General features: G+C 41.5%; 1 protein-coding gene across 3 annotated transcripts in view; it reads right to left on the minus strand.

Moving 5' to 3' along the window:
- Positions 1-21,521, minus strand: part of csmd3b (CUB and Sushi multiple domains 3b) — a 1,935,846-nt gene that overhangs the window by 549,699 nt on the left and 1,364,626 nt on the right. For all 3 annotated transcript variants that reach the window (XM_087986040.1, XM_087986041.1, XM_087986039.1), the window contains one exon: positions 9,561-9,664. In XM_087986040.1, the coding sequence (XP_087842166.1) occupies positions 9,561-9,664 (104 nt within the window). The remainder of the gene's footprint in view (positions 1-9,560; positions 9,665-21,521) is intronic.

The raw sequence follows: 21,521 nt of genomic DNA on the forward strand, positions 1-21,521 counted from the left end.
CTCCTTTAGGGCCTTGGATAGAGGTGATGGAGGAGGTGTGGGCGCAGGTTTTACAGTTCCTGCGGTGGCAGAGGAAAGTGCCAGGATGAGAGGGTGGGTTGTAGGGGCGGCGTGGACCTGACCAGGTAGTCACGGAGGGAACGGTCTTTGCGGAAGGCGGAGAGGGGTGGGGAGGGAAATATATCCCTGGTGGTGGGGTCTGTTTGGAGGTGGCGGAAATGTCGGCGGATGATTTGGTTTATGTGAAGGTTGGTAGGGTGGAAAGTGAGCACCGGGGCATTCTGTCCTTGTTGCGGTTGGAGTGGTTGGGTCTGAGGGCGGAGGTGTGGGATGTGGACGAGATGCGTTGGAGGGCATCTTTAACCAAGTGGGAAGGGAAATTGCGGTCTCTGAAGAAGGAGGCCATCTGGTGTGTTCTATGGTGGAACTGGTCCTCCTGGGAGCAGATACGGCGGAGGCGGAGGAATTGGGAATACAGGATAGTATTTTTGCAAGAGATAGGGTGGGAGGAGGTATAATCCAGGTAGCTGTGGGAGTCTGTGGGTTTGTAGAAAATGTCAGTGTCAAGTCGGTCGTCACTGATGGAGATGGAGAGGTCCAGGAAGGGGAGAGAGGTGTCAGAGATGGTCCAGGTAAATTTAAGGTCAGGGTGGAATGTGTTGGTGAAGTTGATGAATTGCTCAACCTCCTCGCGGGAGCACGAGGTGGCGCCAATGCAGTCATCAATGCAGTCATCAAATATGGTTGGACTCCCACTGATGATCCAAACACCAGAACTATTGTTTTCAAATACCGATAGTTGCTGCACAGCATTGTCTAACTGTATGTGCGCTGGCCACATTTATTTGAGTGGAACAGTTCACATGCCCTGCTATTATGACTGGACCAAGGACCAGGTTCCACAAGTCCTTCTGGCTCCAGATGAGATACCTCAAATTGTTAAACTCCCAGGAGATCAGGGGTGTACTGGTTTGCCTTCTTTATTCCCATCTCCCAAACCAAATGAATTTCTCTGTTAAAAGGAACCAATTTAACCAGGCTTTCTGAGTTAATAAAGCAGTGAGATTATTAGTTGCTAAATAAGAAATTATAACACCACAGAACATACAAGCATAGTTTAAAATAAAAAGCAAGTCCAAAAAGAAGTTAAAAATTACAAAAAAAGGGCCTAACTGAATCATTTGTGATGAGTAGATAGGAGACATTGGATCAGTTACAGTGAATATTCATGTTTACTGAGGTTTAAATCTTAAATCTTAGATTCTTGGCTTTGCACCTTAATTAAAATTCCGTTGTCTTGGTTCTTTTTGACAGTGGTTAGCTAGCAGAAATCAGAGTCAGATGCAGTCGATACCCCTTTCTTTACCTGCAGTGCAGGGATGTTTAAAGGTCGTTCCCAAAGGTGAGATCTTCAGTGCACCCTAGTTCACATACTAGCACATCAGGCCATTCCCACACAGAGACCAGGGTTGAAATTCAACTGCTGTGAATACCATGTAAGGATAAAATGCAAATACGTATATCACCCAGACTTTTCAAAGATTGAGATATGTGCAGGGGATTTCAGTTCACTTTGCAGTGCTCCACTTAAAGTATTTTTGACTTCAAATCATGTGTGACATTGCAGGGTATCCCTCTTCAAGTAGCCACTGGATTTACATCCATGGTCATTTTGGCTGGATCAGTCCTCTTTTTAAAAAGTACATGTTGGAACTAAATTTTGAAATGTCAATAGGTGATCTGTGTCAAAGATTCGTGGTGATGACACTTGATACAAAACATTTACTTCATTATGGTGATTCATGTGTACCAGTAATAGGAAACCAGCACAGAGCAAAAGCATCAAGATACCAAAGTAGCAGGCTTTTAACAATATATTGCTCTGAGAATAGCCACATACCAATGTGCATGAATGAATTGACAGGGAACATTTTACAGTACTGGTGTTAATATGTGGCATTTACTGAGCCACATGCAGGTACAATGGCATACTGAACCATGACAAACCCTGCTAACCCTGGCAAAGTCTCATGCCTACGCCCTATGCTTCTGTTTTGATAAACCAAGTTTTACGAGTTCCCTCACGTAAAGACATGTGATATGTTACTTCAATGCTGCAGTAAAACACAGTGACCTGTGATATATTGCCATTAGCTCTGAGAAGATCCTGAGTCATAGGCATTTGGAGATAATCTTCACAGTCACTGGCAGTGCCACTCTTCCCTGACCCTGCAGCAACCTGTCCTGGCCGTGGAGGTGACACAGTTCATTCACCACCTTTTTAGAGAATTGTATCCACCCAAGATACTGTTTCTGGCCGAGATGTAAGGGGGAGTAATTCTCCCTGCAGGAATATGGCCTCCTTCGTGAATCCTTCCTCAGTGTCGAGCTTCTCAACATTGCTCCATTTCCCTTTTTGTTCAGTATGGATAGTTCTGGAATAACACTCATTTTGACAGCGCCATTTACCTATAACATTGCTGAAGAATTAGGGAATGGTATTTTCAAGAACACTCACCTCTGTTCGCAATAGCGCGATTCCAGCGGGAATTGGTTTGCATGCTTTGTTCTGCGCATGCACTGAAATCTCTGCCATTCTGCACATGCACTGAAATCTCTGCGTTGTTCTGCAAATGCACTGAAATCTCTGTGCCATTCTGTGCAAATACTGAAATCTCTTTGCCATTCTGTGCATGCACTGAAATCTCTGTGCTGTTCTGCACATGCACTGAAATCTCAGCGCCGTACTGCGCATGCACCAAAATCTCTGCACTGTTCTGTGCATGCACCGGAATTTCCGTGCCATTCTGTGCATGCACTGAAATCTCAGCGCCGTACTGCACATGCACCAAAATCTCTGCACTGTTCTGTGCATGCACCGAAATTTCCGAGCCATTCTGTGCATGCACTGAAATCTCTGTGCTGTTCTGCAAATGCACTGAAATCTCTGTGCCATTCTGTGCAATCACTGAAATCTCTGTGCCATTCTGTGCATGCACCGAAATCTCCGTGCCATTCTGTGCATGCACCGAAATCTCTGTGCCATTCTGTGCATGCACTGAAATCTCTGTGCCATTCTGTGCATGCACCGAAATTTCCGTGCCATTCTGTGCATGCACTGAAATCTCTGTGCTGTTCTGTGCATGCACCAAAATCTCCATGCCATTCTGTGCATGCAATGAAATCTCTGCGCTGTTCTGCAAATGCACTGAAATCTCCATGCCATTCTGTGCAAGCACTGAAATCTCTGTGCTGTTCTGTGCATGCACCGAAATCTCCATGCCATTCTGTGCATGCACCGAAATCTCTGTGCCGTTCTGTGCATGCACTGAAATCTCTGTGCCATTCTGTGCATGCACCGAAATCTCTGTGCCATTCTGTGCATGCACCGAAATCTCCGTGCCATTCTGTGCAGGCACTGAAATCTCCGTGCCATTCTGTGCAGGCACTGAAATCTCTGCACTGTTCTGTGCATGCACCGAAATCTCCATGCCATTCTGTGCATGCACTGAAATCTCTGTGCTGTTCTGCACATGCACTGAAATCTCAGCGCCATACTGCGCATGCACCAAAATCTCTGCGCTGTTCTGTGCATGCACCGAAATTTCCGTGCCACTCTGTGCATGCACTGAAATCTCAGCGCCGTACTGCGCATGCACCAAAATCTCTGTGCCGTTCTGTGCATGCACCGAAATTTCCGTGCCATTCTGTGCAAGCACTGAAATCTCTGTGCCGTTCTGTGCATGCACCGAAATCTCTGTGCCATTCTGTGCATGCACCGAAATTTCCGTGCCATTCTGTGCATGCACTGAAATCTCTGTGCTGTTCTGTGCATGCACCAAAATCTCCATGCCATTCTGTGCATGCAATGAAATCTCTGCGCTGTTCTGCAAATGCACTGAAATCTCTATGCCATTCTGTGCAAGCACTGAAATCTCCATGCCATTCTGTGCATGCACTGAAATCTCTGTGCTGTTCTGCACATGCACTGAAATCTCAGCGCCATACTGCGCATGCACCAAAATCTCTGCGCTGTTCTGTGCATGCACCGAAATTTCCGTGCCATTCTGTGCAAGCACTGAAATCTCTGTGCCGTTCTGTGCATGCACCGAAATCTCTGTGCCATTCTGTGCATGCACCGAAATTTCCGTGCCATTCTGTGCATGCACTGAAATCTCTGTGCTGTTCTGTGCATGCACCAAAATCTCCATGCCATTCTGTGCATGCAATGAAATCTCTGCGCTGTTCTGCAAATGCACTGAAATTTCTGTGCCATTCTGTGCAAGCACTGAAATCTCCATGCCATTCTGTGCATGCACCGAAATCTCTGTGCCGTTCTGTGCATGCACTGAAATCTCTGCGCTGTTCTGTGCATGCACCGAAATCTCTGCGCCGTACTGCGCATGCACCAAAATCTCTGCGCTGTTCTGTGCATGCACTGAAATCTCCGTTGCATTCTGTGCATACACCGAAATCTCTGTGCCGTTCTGTGCATGCACTGAAATCTCTGTGCCATTCTGTGCATGCACTGAAATCTCCGTGCCATTCAGTGCATACACCTAAATCTGAGCCATTCTGTGCAAGCACTGATGTCTGCCTGGTCTTCATAATGTTCTGCGCATGCACGATATCAGCTTCTGATAGAGCAGCTTTCCGTGAGAAGTACTGTACAGGCTGCAGCTTTCTTGAGAGGAACTGTTTGAGAGTTGCTTTCTTATATTTTTAATGTTAAATTTACATCTGGGTTGTTAATAAATAAGGTTTCAACCTTCATTCAGGCTGTGCTCTACTTTGTGTTCGACTTCTGGGTGATTTCTGAGTGATCGTGAGTGACATCATTTGCTGGTCTCCACTAATTTCACTGTTTCCATAGGCCCCATTATTTATATTTAGCTGTTTTCTATTAAGCGAGGTTTCGCGGGAATGCAACTATGGTGTTATAGGAAAACAAAACATTCTAACCATAGTCCTCATGAAAGATAGCACAGGCTTTCTGATATTCGGCCTTCACAATCCTCCAAACTCCTTGGAAAAATCCAATCCCTTCTGATATGAACAACCTTTCAGAACTCTCCAAGAGCAGAGTACATAATACTTCAACGAACCATGAAATAGGGACAGAGTGATAAAAGCACCAAGTGGCTGCGATAGGGAGTGGTGGGGGTTTACATCTTTTGAAGGTGCATAGATGTTTAGGTGTAAGTGTTTAATGGAAGGCATCAACAGAACCCAAGAGCCCAAAGTCACAGATTGGACCAATAAATATGATGTGCAGAAAGACATTTGGAAATGAAAGAGCCATAAACTACATTTTATCGAAAGTAAGAAATATGATGGAAACCTGAAGTGAATGCAAATTACTCTTTCTCCCAATAGAATATTCTGTCATTTCAGTGCTGTTTCTCCTCTGATGCGCATATGGTGTCATTCTGGAAATTTGGAGGCAATTTTCAATTTCACAGGCTGGATGATAACTTGGTGGAGCAGAATGACCATCTTTTGTAGAATTCAATACAAATCAATGGACTGTAAATCAGGCATGTACATTCCTTTAATTTAATGCCCAGGCAATGAAGTTTAAAATAACCCCCTTAAATCAATTTGTTCACACTCAATCTTACATTCTGTGAATACTGTCAAATTGTATGTATTAGCCTGCCCTAGTAAAGAGAACATTAATTCCCTGTCTTATGAAACAGTAAACAGCAAATTGGTCATTCCCTCAGGGTTCAATCTGACTCCCTGATATGAACTTATGGAATAAAAATTAAGAACTCTGATCAATTTGATTACCTCAGCCACCATTCACTGTGTGCCGATAACCCTAACAAATCAGGCTTCAGAAATAAACAAAAGATTTCCCCCAAATTTTTATTGCAGATGCATAGTTTGCTGAAACGTCAATCAGCAATACTTTGCTTTGTGAACAGTACCAAGGTGGTCATCCCCTTCTCTCAAGCTGTTTAATTAATCTGGCATCACTTACAACCTCCCATTTCTCCTCCTCCTCCATCATAACAGTGTGTGATAATGCAGGAAGGTGGAGTTTAGCTGGACCATCACGGCTAACATTGTTGAATAATCAATTCTGACTCATATTACTTAATTTCTCATTAGCATAAATCTTATGCAAAGTGGGATTTCCATTTGTGCAGCATTTATGAATTGTAATGATGCATCTTTGTGCCTGTTGTTGGCTGTAGTTGAGGTGATGGAGTGGAAACCACTGAGGTCTCCCAACACAGGTTCAAACCTTACCTATTAAGTTTGTAAATATTCCCAATTTTTAGCAACTTTTATGGTGTAGTGGTAGCATCCCTATCTCTGAGCCAGAAGGTCCAAGTTCAAGCCCTGACGTGCTCTAGAGGTGTACCATAACATACCTAAGCAGGCTGATGAACAATATGGACAAATATAATTCAAAGTAGTTTTTAAAACAATGCAGATGTAGGGAAACATTAGAATTCACCTTAACGACATACATTTTTATTCAGTTAATGGACTCAAAATTGGTGAATTATACTGTATATAAGATTATAAAGGAAATATTTTGAATTGCTTATCACTTTCAGTGTCAAATACTGTAATCTGGCTTTAAAGAAAAACTGAAGTTATGGTCAAGAATGAACCTTTGTGTTACAATATCGTTTTCATGAACATAATCTATAGATAGCAGGTAAAATGGACATAAGCTGATTGACTTGAGAGAAGTACACTAAGCTTATGGAAGGTAAGTAGCACCTTTTTTGATGGACAAGAAACATACAGATGAATTAGGAGTCATATATTCTGATGGCTTAGATACACAGATCAGTTTGAATTATGCAAAATTATTTTTAAAAAATGGATCTAAAGGAGGGCATAATATCGAGATTGTTTCACTGGCCATGGATAGGAGTTGTCAGGAGGATATTTGTTAAAGCATGTCCTTGCCAGGAGAATTAGAGTTAGACAAATTGATAAGTCAGTCAGAGTTAGCAGAGTTGAAAGTTAGAAACTTGGAGGTGACAAAATTTATTTATAGCCATAGAGATGTACAGCAAGGAAACAGACCCTTCGATCCAACTTGCCGACCAGATATTCTAACCTAATCTCGTCCCATTTGCTGGCACTTGGCCCATATACCTCAAAACCCTTCCTATTCATGCACCCTTCCAGATGCCTTTTAAGTGCTACAATTGTACCAGCCTCCACCACTTCCTCTGGCAGCTCATTCCATACAGGCACCACCCTCTGTGTGAAAAAGTTGTCCCTCGGGTCCCTTTTACATCTTTCCGCTCTCACCCTCAAACCTATGCCCTCTAGTTATGTACTCCCATAGCTCCGGGAAAAGACTTTGTCTATTTTATCTTATCAATGCCCCTCATGATTTTATAAACCTCTATAAGGTCACCCCTCAGCCTCCAACGCTCCAGGGAAAACAGCTCCAGCCTATTCCGTCTGTCCCTTTAGCTCAAATCCTCCAACCCTGGCAACATCCTTGTAAATCTTTTCTGAACCCTTTCAAGTTTCACAATATCCTTTCGATAGGAAGAAGACCAGAATTGCAAGCAATATACCAAAAGTGGCCTAACCTGTACAGCCGCAACATGACATCCCAACTCCTATACTAAATGCAATGACCAGTAAAGGAAAGAATACCAAACGCCTTCTTCACTATCCTATCTACCTGCGACTCCACTTTCAAGGAGCTATGAACCTGCACTCCAAGGTCTCTTTGTTCAGCAACACTCCCTAGGACCTTACCATTAAGTGTGTAAGTTCTGTTTTGATTTGCTTTTCCCAAATTCAGCACCTTGCATTTATCTAAATTAAACTCCATCTGCCACTCCTCAGTCCATTGGCCCATTTGATCAAGATCCCGTTATACTCTGAGGTCACCTTCTTCGTTGTCCACTACACCTCCAATATTGATTTAATTGTAACAGATTTAGGTCTAGAGAGAGAGAACAAGGTAGCAACAAGTGTCAAGTGTCCAATCCCAGCTGAGCTGTAAGTTCCAGTACTTAAGATAGACGAGGAAACTAAAGCTAAAAATCTTTAACAGCAATCTCTAGAATTCCTTACATCCCCAGAAAAGATTAACAGATTGAACTTCTGAACCACATAAAAATATTCCTTCAACTAAGAATGCTATAGGTTTTGGTTATCTAATAAAATTTGTTAATTTCCCCTTGAGTGAGTGGTGGTCCTTTTTTGCCAGTATTTTCCCTGACAAATACGTTTAGAATTTGTGTTTAACGTTATGTAGCTATTGATAAAACTTGCTGAGTTAGCCAAAATGAAATTTATCCAGAATGAAATGAGAAGAGAAACCTTATGAAAATTGGTGACGACCTAATGATTGGAAAGGTCATGGCTTTTTAAAGTGATTTTGTAAGGCAGGGAGATTGTGCGTGTTTATTTACATCAAGCAGCAATGGACCAAACTGACACACTAACACCAGTAAAGCTGAGGCTTCATTCAAAATAGAGACAATGAATCAAATGCGATCACCTGGACTATTTATCAGCAGAATGTGTGATTGACATGGAATTCTGCTGTATAAATACTATACAGCTGATTCAATGATATGTAAGTGATTGAACAGTGAGAGGAAGCTAAAGTTTTATGTCAAAGACCTTTAGGGCAAGAGGTAAGCTTCTTTTCCAAGGAGACACGATCAGGTCCTAATGAGTTAATTGAACTAGCAACATGGAAAACACGACTCATTTTTGTGGTTTGTAAGTGGTCAAACTGATCATTTTCTGGAGCCTGAATAGTGTTAAAGAACGTGAATGTAAAGCTTCTTTGCATGGAATGAATATAAAGCAGTTTGCCCCACAGAAAACATTAGCTAGGTTTGGGAACGTTGATTGATCAATGACAAGAAACTGAGTGGGCTGATCACCAGTTCTAGTCTGATTTTTAGACAAGTCCAGACAAAAGAGATCAATTATGATTTTAAGCATTGCATGAGCAACTTGTTTGCAGTATTTTTATAATGCACTTCGTTTTAATAAAGAACATTGAGTATATTCCCTTATTAGAACTGCCTTGCATTATTGAAACCTGACTGACCAGGGAAAGTGGGATTAAAGCTGACAATTAAGTCTTAAAATACACAATAATAATATTAAAACTTAAAAACAAATCAATTCTAACAGGATTCCAAGCATATGAGTAAACAAATAAGTAAAATTCAACTGGATCTTGAATTCAGCAACTTCAAACTTTAGGAATCAGCTTTTATTTTTAACCTATTCCTATTCATATTATATTTATTGCCATCTTTCAGCTGTTCTACTCAACTTCTGTCTTTCCAAAGTCTTTCCACTGTTCTAACAGGAATCACATTTTTACTTTTATTGCACTAACCATTTTTCTTTTACCTAGTTCTGTATAGAGGCTTACCATCCATCCCTTTTGATTTGACAAAGGCTGCAACGGTCTTCTTTTCCCTTTTCAGATACGGCATATTTCTATAATTTTCTAGTCAGTTTGTCAGGCACTATAATCTAAAACTTTTCATAGAAGCATTCAATTCGAAGACAGACTGGATGATCAATAATGCACTTACACATGCAGCACAGTAGTAGGGTCACCAACTTCTCCTCCATCGCCAATTGTGAGAGTGTCGTAGCCTATTTCCAAGTCAAATTCTTCAAAATCAATCTGAATCACCTATTGGTAAAACAGATAAGGCAACAATGCACTTAGTCAAGAATATCTATAAAAGAACAATCAACAGATCCATTGTATTGACTATATTTGGTTCATAGCTGAAGAACATCACTCATCACTTTGCTCAATGTAAACACACAGCTCCAGATTTGCAGCGGAGAAATAAATAACGTTTTATTCCATTTCCTGAAAGTATTGCATTTAAATTCATAAACATGGTTAATACAATGTTCACTCCATCACAAATTGCAATTGTTTAACACAATGAATGAGATTCTTAGGATGAAATGTATATCAAACTCTATCTGTCAGTTTATCCATCATTTGAATCATATTTATAACTCCTTTTGTTGCAGTGAAAAGGATAGTAAAAGTGTAAATTATGTTTTCCAAAGTGCAAGAGGTTTCCTCCTTCTCAATATACTTAAATGCTTTAGCATCTGGTAGCACCAAGTCTTTATCAAAACTACAAATAGGGTCAAATGTAATAGATGTCATATAATTTCTTTATAGACCATTAAACAATTTCTGTGGTGCACTAACATTCGCAACGCAATGTCACTCCAGGCTCTAAAAGTTAAATATTAAATTTGCAATCGATGAGGAAAGTATCAAAACAGTTGTACACATAGCGAGGCAATTTACAAATGGAAAAGAAAGCAGTCAAGTTTTAAAGATTGGCAAGCAACTGAAAATCAAACAGCTGGAGGTTGCATTTATTCTGAGTTTGACTTTTATCAATATCTTCCTGGTATGATCTGATTTAGTTCATTTAGTATCATGCCTAACGTACTTCAAATATCACTTCTATTGCAGAAATCTATGTATGTCAGTGATGTGTAATTAAACTTAAGTTCCTCACAAAAAAATGCAACAATGAAATGTCACATTGAGCTGAATCTTGCCAGAAATTAGAAACATAGGTGGCATAGGTGACACTTCACTCTCAATTTCAGATTTTGGACAAGACTCCCCCTCCCACTCCACCAAGGACGTGCAGGTCCTTGGACTCCTCCATCGCCAGACCATAGCAACACGACGGCTGAAGGAAGAGCGCCTCATCTTCCACCTAGGAACCCTCCAACCACAAGGGATGAACTCAGATTTCTCCAGTTTCCTCATTTCCCCTCCCCCCACCTTGTCTCAGTCCCAACCCTCGAACTCAGCACCACCTTCCTAACCTGCAATCTTCTTCCTGACCTCTCCGCCCCCACCCCCACTCCAGCCTATCACCCTCACCTTAACCTCCTTCCACCTATCGCATTTCCAACGCCCCTCCCCCAAGTCCCTCCTCCCTACCTTTTATCTTAGCCTGCTGGACACACTTTCCTCATTCTTGAAGAAGGGCTCATGCTCCTTGGATGCTGCCTGACCTGCTGTGCTTTTTCAGCAACACATTTTCAGCTCTGATCTCCAGCATCTGCAGTCCTCACTTTCTCTTCGAAGATTTAAACCTACTGCGAATCCTCTTGCAAGGATGCCTTCCTTGAAGAAGCTCTCTTCCTCCCTCTACAAGGATTTCAGTGAGTTCCTCTCTTACTGCACACCCCAGGTCATCTCCTCTGCCCAGAAGCTCTTCAGCCAAGATTTGTAGCTCAAGTTGTGGATCAGGTTGGTGTTCATTCATCCCGCTTGCTATTTTTCTGTCTCAGCTTGCTGTGGTGGGTGATATCATTTCTGGTTCTGTTTCTGAGAGTATTGCAAATGGAGTCCAAATTGATATGTTTGTTAATGGAGTTCCGGTTTGAATGCCAGGATATATGAGTACCAACCAGACACCAAAAGACATGACCAATGACCACTGACATCCATACACACAGACAAGAGGGATACCAGTTCGACTGGTACAATATATCCATCCTGGGACAGGCTAAACAAAGATACACATGGGAATTCCTAGAGACCTGGCATTCAAACCAGAACTCCATTAACAAACACATAGATTTGGACCCCATTTACCAATCTCTCAGAAACAGAATCAGAAATGGCATCATCCACCACAACAAACCAAGACAGATAAATAACAAGTAGGACAGAACACCAACACTTCACTGGAGGCTCAGTGATGACGTTAATTAGCATGGTGATGAAACGTCTGAGAACAAATCTACCAGCTTAGCGAGCAAACTTGCAACAACATTCTCTCCATTGTAAAGATAATTAACTTTGCATCATTTGCTGTATGAGAAACTGTATGTTTAGATGCAACTGTGAGATGGAAAGTGCAGAGCCTAGCCATCACCTGTACTATGCAAGGTAATATGTTCCTGGCTTAACTTGAATCCTTCTTACATGATTTGCACGATCTAAGAACTTGGAGGTGATCGGTACTTTGGTAACTAGGATGAGTCTTTCTCAGTCGCTATACATTACTTATGCCTCAAATCCATGACTGGGATTGATTCCTGATGCTGGTACAATCAATACTGCTTGGGAACAGGATCTGTAGTCTGCACAGCAAATTAATAGTTAACATTCACACAGTGTGATATTCATAGGCACTGTACTGTATGGGTGTCTGTGCAATGCTGTCAGCCTTTTTAAAATTCGAAATATCCAGGTAAATCTGTCCTGATGCAACCCAATACATATTATGTAAGTAATGAAAGATCTGAGGGGCTTGATATCAGGCTACTTTGCCATCTCTTCTCCTTCAGTGACCTTCAATCATAGAGAATGGTATTTGGGAAGAGGTATTAAGGATCATTCTGTAATATACACAGTTTTGAAGACTCGAGGGGAAATGCAATAGTTCTTAGGTAAATGTTTACATAGATCATTCACATATTGAATTCTTCTTTAAAAATATGGTCATGAACTTCACTGCATTCTTAACAACTTATTTTACAAATGTTTATTCAAATATTCTCATTTAAAAGTTAGATATGAAACATATATTAAGAATTTGCATTTTTTAAGGAGACATGACTTACGTTCGAAGTAACCTTGTTGAATAATTCAAAGCAGTCTTTGGGATATTAGGATTGGCTAATGGATTGGAAGCAGAGAATAGATCAAAGAAGGAGTTTTCAAGCTTGCAGGTTGCTATTAGTGGATTGCCACAGGGTTAGTTCTGGAGCCTCAAATAGAAGAATTGGTCTTAATTTCAACTTCAAGAAGACTCAAGTCCTTAACTAATGCATCCCAGGGCAAGTTCCAATTTATCCGTCCATTAAAATCAATGGAGAATTCCTCTCAAACATGAAGTTTCCTCTTCTTGGGGAACCATCTCATATCTAAGATTGACGTTGATGCAGAGGTCAACATTACATCCAAACAATCCATTGGCTGAGAGGTTTTGACAATTGCAGCATCCTTGCTGTTCCCAAGATATTGATGCATGAGGCAGTCAAACTTCCAACTTCTTCAGTATGGCTCAGAAACATGGATTATGTATAGATGCCTGCTCAAGACCCTGGAGAATTACCATCAATACTCTTGGACATGGATTCTCTGCATCAGCTGGGAGGACAGGTGTACTAGTATCAACATCTTTGAAGGAGCCAATAGCAAAACCATCAAGGTCACAACTATCTGAAAATCAAGTCTGCTGGAACAGCTATGTGCTTAGGTTGCCTGAGTTCAACAGGCAAGTAAATCTTCTTCATCAAGCTCAGGGAAGGCACCTGGATGAGAGGAGTACAAACAAAATGCTTTGAATACCCTCTGAAGGTTTCCCTCAAGAAATATAACAGAGATATCATTGCCTGGGAGATACTTGCTCAGAAGAAACAGACTTGGAAGAACCTCCTCTCTGAAGGGACATAGTTCTTTGAGAATACCCATCAGCAAGAAAAAGAGCCTGAGAAAGGAATGCCAGTGATCTGGAGTCCGAGATCAATTCCATTTCCTGGAAACACCTGGTGAGTGTGCAGTCGAGATGTGGGCCTCGGATCAGGCTCATCAGCCACACATGGACCCACAGAACCCATGACCAGTGACACGGAACTTGATACTTGTCAGTGAGTGATCGCTGATGATGACTAGGGGCTCAACCATTTAAAATCTAAATTCATGATTTAGCTGAAGAGATGAAGACAAACTTATTCGAGCAAGGTGGAAAAGCAAGCTGTGGCAAATACAAGAGGGAGAGGCTGCAAACAGACATGTTGCTGTCCATGCATTTAATCCCATGTCTGTGTGGGTTTCCTCCGGGTGCTCCGGTTTCCCCCCATAGACCAAAGATGTGCTGGCTAGGTGGATTAGCCATGAGAAATACAGGGCTACAAAGATATGATTGGCGGATAGGTAGGATGTGATTCTGGACGTTCTGGTCCATCACTTTGCCAGAGGATCCATAAATACTAGAATTTAGCCAACTAGGCATATCTTTTTAAAGCTGAAAATGTGTTGCTGGAAAAGCGAAGCAGGTCAGGCAGCATCCAGGGAACAGGAGAATCGACGTTTCGGGCATAAGCCCTTCTTCAGGAAACCTGAAGAAGGGCTTATGCCCGAAACGTCGATTCTTCTGTTCCCTGGATGCTGCCTGACCTGCTGCGCTTTTCCAGCAACACATTTTCAGCTCTGATCTCCAGCATCTGCAGACTTTACTCTCTCCTCAAAGATTTCTTTTTAAAGCATTTTTAAAATCAAACTTTTCAGATATGTTATGACACACTTTTAGATTGGCCGGGGGGGTTGGGGGGGTTGCATAAAGCCCTAGCCTCCCTATCCAGTGGTAGGGACACTACCACTGTGCCACAAATACCAGCTAAAGCTTCTTTTATACTGGCCTTATGATGTGCCTCACTCCAAGTTCAGCAGACTATCTTATTCAGCACTGGTTTTAATATCTTGCTTGTAAATATTTTAACCATCCTGTTCAAACATGTTATAATGTACCTCCGGAATAGGTAGGGAGGGACACTACTGCTGCACCACAAGAGACCAATCAGTTATATTTGCTTTCCAATGACAATACCATACCACTGTGGCCTTTTCATTTAGCTTGCTCTATTAATCAGTGTCTTTCATTTGCAAAATCTCCTTGCCATGTATAATATTTGTAAATCAAAGCACTGAGAAATCCACATACATATAGCTTTACTTCGCCATCCATAGAGCATTCTCTTTCTTTCAGATGATATACTACTTGTCTTCCTCCAGATAGGCTTCAGCTGACAAAACTCAAGGATTGCAGCCTCTAACTGTGCACAGAAACACTGCTAATTTTCCAGATGATTGTACAAACAAGTACTAATTTTGAGTTAACTACGTTAAGCTCTCTGAGTTTGCATGATATTCTGGAGCCATGCCTAAAAAAACCCAAAGCGCCCAGTTATTATTCCATCCTACTGGGGCTCATTAATTTTACTGGTTAGTCAATAATCAAGAATATTTTGGAGCACGATAGACATGCCTGCCTCATAAAGGTAGATAGCCTCATTTGCAACCAAATTTTGACATTCTAATCTCTCCTTACTGGGAGGGAATTTCAAAGCCAGTATCAAATCCAAAAGGGGACAGTTTTTACTTACCCTGGAGAAGATCCTTTCATGTAAAAACAGACAGCAAAAGCTACAATAAGAATATAAAAGGGAAGAGAGCTGTTGAAGTTAATGTTGGTCCACTGGAGGATGAGAGTAGGAGGTTAATAGTGGGGAACACAGAAATGGACGTGACACTAAATCAATATTTCACATCAGTTTTCATAGTGGAGGCCCAAATACCAGCCTAATAATAGGCAGTGCAGAGACCATCGAATGGGTGGAACTCAGAGCAATCATCATTATGAAGGATAACGCACTGAGCGAACTATTAGATTCTCTACAGTATATAAACAGGCCCTTCAGCCCAAGTCCTCAACGACGCTCCAAAGACCAACCCACCCAGGCCCATACCCTATATTTACCCCTGACTAATGCAGCTAACACCATGGGCAATTTAACATGGCCAATTCACCTGACCTGCACATCTTTTTTGGATTGTGGGAGGAAACCCATGCAGACATGGGGAGAATGCGCAAACTCCACACAGACAGTCGCCTGAGGTGGGAATCAAACCCAGGTCCCTGGCACTGTGAGGCAACAGTCCAAACCACTGAGCCACCATGCCACCCTGGATTGGAGGCAGACAGGTCCCCAGGGCCTGATGGCTTACACCCTAATGTCTTACAGGATGTGGAAGCAGATATAATCGTTCACTGGTTATAATATTCCAAAATTCCCTGTATATGGGAATTGGAAAAATTATATTCAGTAAAGGAGGCAGAAAGTAGGAGATGAGAGACAAGTTAATTTAAGATGTATTCTTGGGAAATTATTCAAATCTATTATTAAGGAAGAAACAACAGGACATTTGGGAAGTCAAAATAAAATCCATCAGAGTTAGTATGGATTTATGGAGAGCAAATTATATTTGACTACTTTGCTAAATTTCTTCAAAGATGTGACAAGTGAAGTGAATAATGGTCTTGTGTTAATGTAGTATATTTGGACTTCCAGAAGTTACTTGATAAAGTTTCACACAAAAGGTTAGTACATAAAGTAAGATCACATGGATTTATAGATGATTTATTCACGTGGGTAGAGGATTGACAATCAAAACACAGAGTGAGAATTTTAGAGTTATAGAGTCATACAGATTAATGGATCTTTTCTCCAGTTGGCAACATGTAAATAATTGGTGCGACAGGGTAAAGTTTCAGGGCCCTAACTAATTACTATCTCTATTAATAACTTGGATGCAGAGATAAAATGCACTATAGCCAAATTTACAGGTGAAACTAAAATAGGTGGGAAAGTAAGCTGCAATAAAGAAATAAGACATTTAAAAATGGGTAAGATTAGGTTAGATGAACAGGTTAAAATTTGGCCAATGAAGTTTAACATGGACAAATGTGAGGTTATCCATTTTGAAGGAATAGAAAAGTAACCTGCTATCTAAATGGAAATACATTTCAGTGTGCTTCAGTGCAGAGGAATCTGGGTGTCCACCTGCATGAATCACAGAAAACGAGCATGCAGATGCAATAAGTAATAAGGAAGGCAAATGGAATGCACTACTGTAGAATGCACTACTAGAGTGCAGTGAATGCCAGGACTTTGATTAAATTTAATGTAGAGAGAAGAGAGGGAGAGATTTTTTTTTAAATTAGTAGCGGGTTGAAGGATTCTGGATTCTGGACAGGAAGATGGAGTTGAGGCCAAGATGAGATCAGCCGTAATTTCATTGAATGGCAGAGCATGTCAAGGGGTTGAATTGCTTACATCATGTCTGTACTTTTGTTTCAAATTGAATTCATTTGGACAAGGTTTCAAACCAAACGCAGAGGTGACCACTCCATGTTCAATCTTCCTTTGGTTGCTTGAACATCATCAGGATATTTCTTCAATTTTATGCTTCCACTGAAAAGCTTTTATTTTGTATCACTGATTTTCTTTCCATGACTTCTTGCAGATTTGAGAAGAAATGATTGCTCTAGTGAACTGGCAAACAGTGATGTTATCAGCTTACATTCTGCATATGGCAGTGAAAAAAACAGCATTCATCATTCACCTTGTCAGCAGTTTCTCATAAGTTTTCTGCGGACTTTGAATCACAGATTTGCTGTGATCAGATATCTGATCCAATATAACAAGAACACAAGAAATATGAATGAGAGATGAACAAATGGCCTGTCGAGTCTGGTCCATCATTAAACACCATCATGACTGGTCTCTGGTTTCAACTCCATATTCTTATCTACCGCCCATACCCCTCGACTCCTCGAGAGATCAAACAGCTGTCTATCTCAGCTTCAAATGTATTCAATGATGGAGCATCCATAAGCCTCTGGATTAGAGCATTCCAAAGATTCATGACCTGTCGAGTGAAGAAATCTTTCCTTCTGTCAGTACTAATTGATCAACCTCTTATACTAAATGTGAGTCCCCATGTTTTAGATTCCATGATTGGTATAAACAGTCTCTCAATGTTTACCTGACCAAGCCTCTTCAGAATCGCACCTATCTTTGTGGTAAAGCTGTGGCTTTAAGAGGTGCATTTTGTCCGGATTTCTTTTAGAGAGCGATTAGGGGACAGCTGTGAGCAGTCTATGAGAAGATAAACAACTTGTGAGATCTTGATTTTTTTAGGTTGGGACAATAGAAGCAGCCTGAGTGGGTGTGGTCAAGCTCTCAAAAATCCTGGATTTTTAGTTGTTGCTGGGGTCTCAGGAGGGTTGGAAGGCAGTGAATCCCTCCCAGTTGCTACAGTCTCTCTCTGTCTGTGGAGTTACCACATGTATCTTTCTTGCTGATGGGATTGCACGTGAGACCATCTGTTTTTCTGAATTTGCCATTTTTGCCAAGGGTGTGTTTCTGGCATGTTATGACTCCCGAGCATAGGTTAGACCAAATTGTTACCAGACTTCCTCTTTTTTTTAAAAGTAGAGTCATACCCAAACAACAATACTATTTGTACATACTAAATTGTTCAGGTTAAGTTAATTTGTCCATAAAGCCTCTTGCCCTCTCTGACGTGTCAAAGAGATCCATCTAAGGTGGACCGTAGCACTGCCGCTTACCTCAGAGAGTATTGGACCTCAGTCTTTTCTTGATGCCATTATAGAACTTTCTTTTCCGGATCACTGCTGCTGAGAAGTCCTGGAAGAACATGGTCTTGGAGCCTTCATAAGCAAGGGACTTTGAACCCCTTCCATTGGATTCTGGAAGCTTCCATGATTCTCTCCTTACATCTGTAGTGATGAAACCGTACCAAGACAGGACGAGGATGTTGGTCCAGACCTGACCTATGCACCATTACCCGGTGAGCTCTCTCAATCTTCAAGCTTCTCATTTCAGCCTCCAAAGTTTGGCTATCAGTCTTCAATAAATTCCACTGGTTCACCTCCCTCACCCTCCGAATATTTTTTCTCCTGCCCCTGTTCTAGAGGTCATCAATCCAGTCATGCAAATTATGGACCTGCATCTCCAGGGCCTGGATCCTATCCTTGGAGGAACCGGTATCAGCTTCTACCACTGTAACACTGCGTTCTACCTCATCTGCCCTTTTCTTGAGGTCTTCCAGCTGCTGTTCATGCTTCAGCAGCATGTTAGAGATCAGGGCCAGCTTCTCCTCTAACTGCTTGCCCACATCTCATGAGATTTTGTGAGCTCTTTTACCAGGACCCGGTAGGAAATCGAGTTCAAGGATCCTGCACGCTGCACCTCCTGCTTTTCTTGGAATCCATGGACAGTGAAAACCAAGGTATGTTGCTCTCTGACAGTTTCCTGGGACTCCACAACCTTCCCAGAGTCCCAGGATATCGCTGGGGGGGTAGGGGGTGAGGGGGGGGCGGGGGGGGGGGGGGGGGGGGTGCAGGTAGTGTGGGTTAAAACCTCACCTTGCTTGCCCTGCAGTGTGCAGCTCTACAACGCGATCTTCCTAGATCACTGCCATCTTGAATCCCCCTCATGTTGAGTAGTTTGACTAATCAATTTACATCTGAAATACAGCATCTCACATTTACCGTCGAAAGAAGTACAAAGTTGGGATCTAGGCTACCTTATTATATTTTGAGAGGGTCTGGTCTGGTCCATAACAATCTTTGTGAGATCACTGCTTGTTCTTCTAAACTCCAGAGAATGTACAGGCAATTTACTCAGTTATTCAGCACAGGACAAACCTTCATATCCCATGGACCACGTTAGCAAACAATCAATCACTTTTTTATCTTAGTTTCTCAAATGATGCCCTGTGATATTTGTAAACAGGGCATAAAACAGCCAGGCTCTTCAATCAATCGGATTGGAAAATGTATTTGTCATGTATCAAATTTTGTAATAATCACTTACTCCTTAATGAATTTGCCCTGACCTAAACTGGAATGTTTAACTGGAAACGAGTCAGTGCATAAACCTGTTTCATGCTGGCGTATGCATTTTAATGCCATCGCTACTGGTGAGCTTCTGTTCCAACATCGCTTGTGAAGAAACATGGTAATTCAGAATGCAACTTCTGAATTTTTAAGTTCAATTGCACTTGTGCCTGCCAAGGAAACAGCTGTCTGATTTACTTCATAAAAACACAAAGTTTGGACAGTTTCACCACTGGTATTAATGCAAACTACTGGCCATTATGTTAAATAGGCTGAATTGTAACTTTTTTTTAACTTAGGCAAAGTGATCCTCTCCACCATCCACAACTGCATATTAAGATTGTAAGAGCTTTAGTCAGAAATTGCAAATAATAGAAAACGGAAAAGCTTCAAGCAGGAAGACTCATGAGCGTAGAAAGTTCTCTTGTGTTAGTTCGCCAGTGAAATGTGATGAATAACAGCAAATTATCAATTATATTCCACAGTGAGGAAATTTTTGCAAATTGCAATTACCTCTCTCTCTCTCAAATGAAATAACTGAGACAATGCAGCTGGTTGTAAGCAAGTAATAATGTTGTATTTTTTTTCCCAGGCATAAAAATGCCATGATGAGCCTTGAGAGTTAAGTTCAAGTTGGTTTTGTAATCCTCTATGGTTCAGGATTTGCTGCGGTCTAAGTATCATTCTGCTTTCATACATATAAAGCAACATTTCTTCTCTTGTCAGGGTCATCCACTTTCTATTTCCCATTACTATCCAGCAGCTTTTATGCATACTCAGCAACATGTGTAAGAAACAAAGTTATCCTGCAACTCCTGGAATAGAGCATATTGGGCTCAGATGACAAGAAGAACTGGTTTTGGAGAATTAATGTGCTCTGGTATAATAGCAAATAATATTCCAACACATAGCAATAAGCTCCAGTGTAATAACAGGCATTGTGATAGTGTTTTCAATTTTTTTTTCAACCTGCAGCAAGCCTTTATTGCATTGTTTACATTAACATCCCGATGTTTCCAACTCAGACCTAAAAACATAGGTGTTAAGTTATTCAGAGCAGTGTTTTTAGAGCAGTAAGACTATGCTAGTTTTTGAGTCTGTGGATTGTTTAAGAGTAGCCTTCAGTAGAGTGATGTGCTCTTCCTATTAGATGTGGGAGATTAGAGATAATTTAAATATTGCTGATGAGTATGGCTGCAGAAAGAGTGTTTGGTTGTGAATACTGTTGGACTGCATGGATCAGTTGCAGCATTAGTTAGAAGCAGTGGAATTCACTGGAGTTAAGGGATGTGATGGATGGCAGTTTCATGGCTAAATTGCCCCGAGTGTTAGGTACATTAGTCAGAGGAAAGTGGGTCTGAGTGGGTTACTTTTCAGAGGGTTGGTGTGGACTTAATGGGCCAAGGGTTCTGTTTCCACACTGCAGGGAATCTAATCTATTCTAATTGAAAAAAACTGCAGATACATTCATTAAATGGGTTACCTTGAGGAAAAGGTAGGATGGGTAGGCAGATAATGCAGGAGTCTCCTGTGGCTATCCCAATCTCAAACAAGTATGCTGTTTTGGAAAATGTAGGGAGCGATGGACTATCAGGGAAATGTAGCACCGACGATGAAATTTCTCAAGCCAAGACTGGCTTGACGGTAATGAAAGGTATGTCACGTTCCAAGCAATCGATTGTGATGGACTATTCTCTTGTCAGGGTCACAGAGAGATGTTTCTGCAGTCAACAACGAGACATTAGGATTGTGTATTGTCTCCCTGGTGCCAGGGTCAAGGATGTCTCAGAGAGAGTGCAGAATATTCTCAAAGGGGATCATGACCAGCAGGAGGCCATTGTACATGACATCAGAGGGGTTCTGAAGAGCGAATAAAGGAAATTAGGCAGGAGGTTAAAAAACAGGTTTTTGAGGAAAGTAATATCTGAGTTACTTCCAGTGCGATGTGAGGCTAATTTTGCTGGTATTAGGAAAGAACTTTCAAAGGTTGATTGGGAGAGGCAGGAAAAGGGACAGTTGGAAAGTGGAACATCTTCAAAAATGAGAAAACGAGAGTTC

This window comes from Chiloscyllium plagiosum, unplaced genomic scaffold, assembly GCF_037043375.1.
Source record: "Chiloscyllium plagiosum isolate Xiang-an unplaced genomic scaffold, Cpla_swu_hap1 HiC_scaffold_4, whole genome shotgun sequence".
NCBI classification, from domain to species: domain Eukaryota; kingdom Metazoa; phylum Chordata; class Chondrichthyes; order Orectolobiformes; family Hemiscylliidae; genus Chiloscyllium; species Chiloscyllium plagiosum.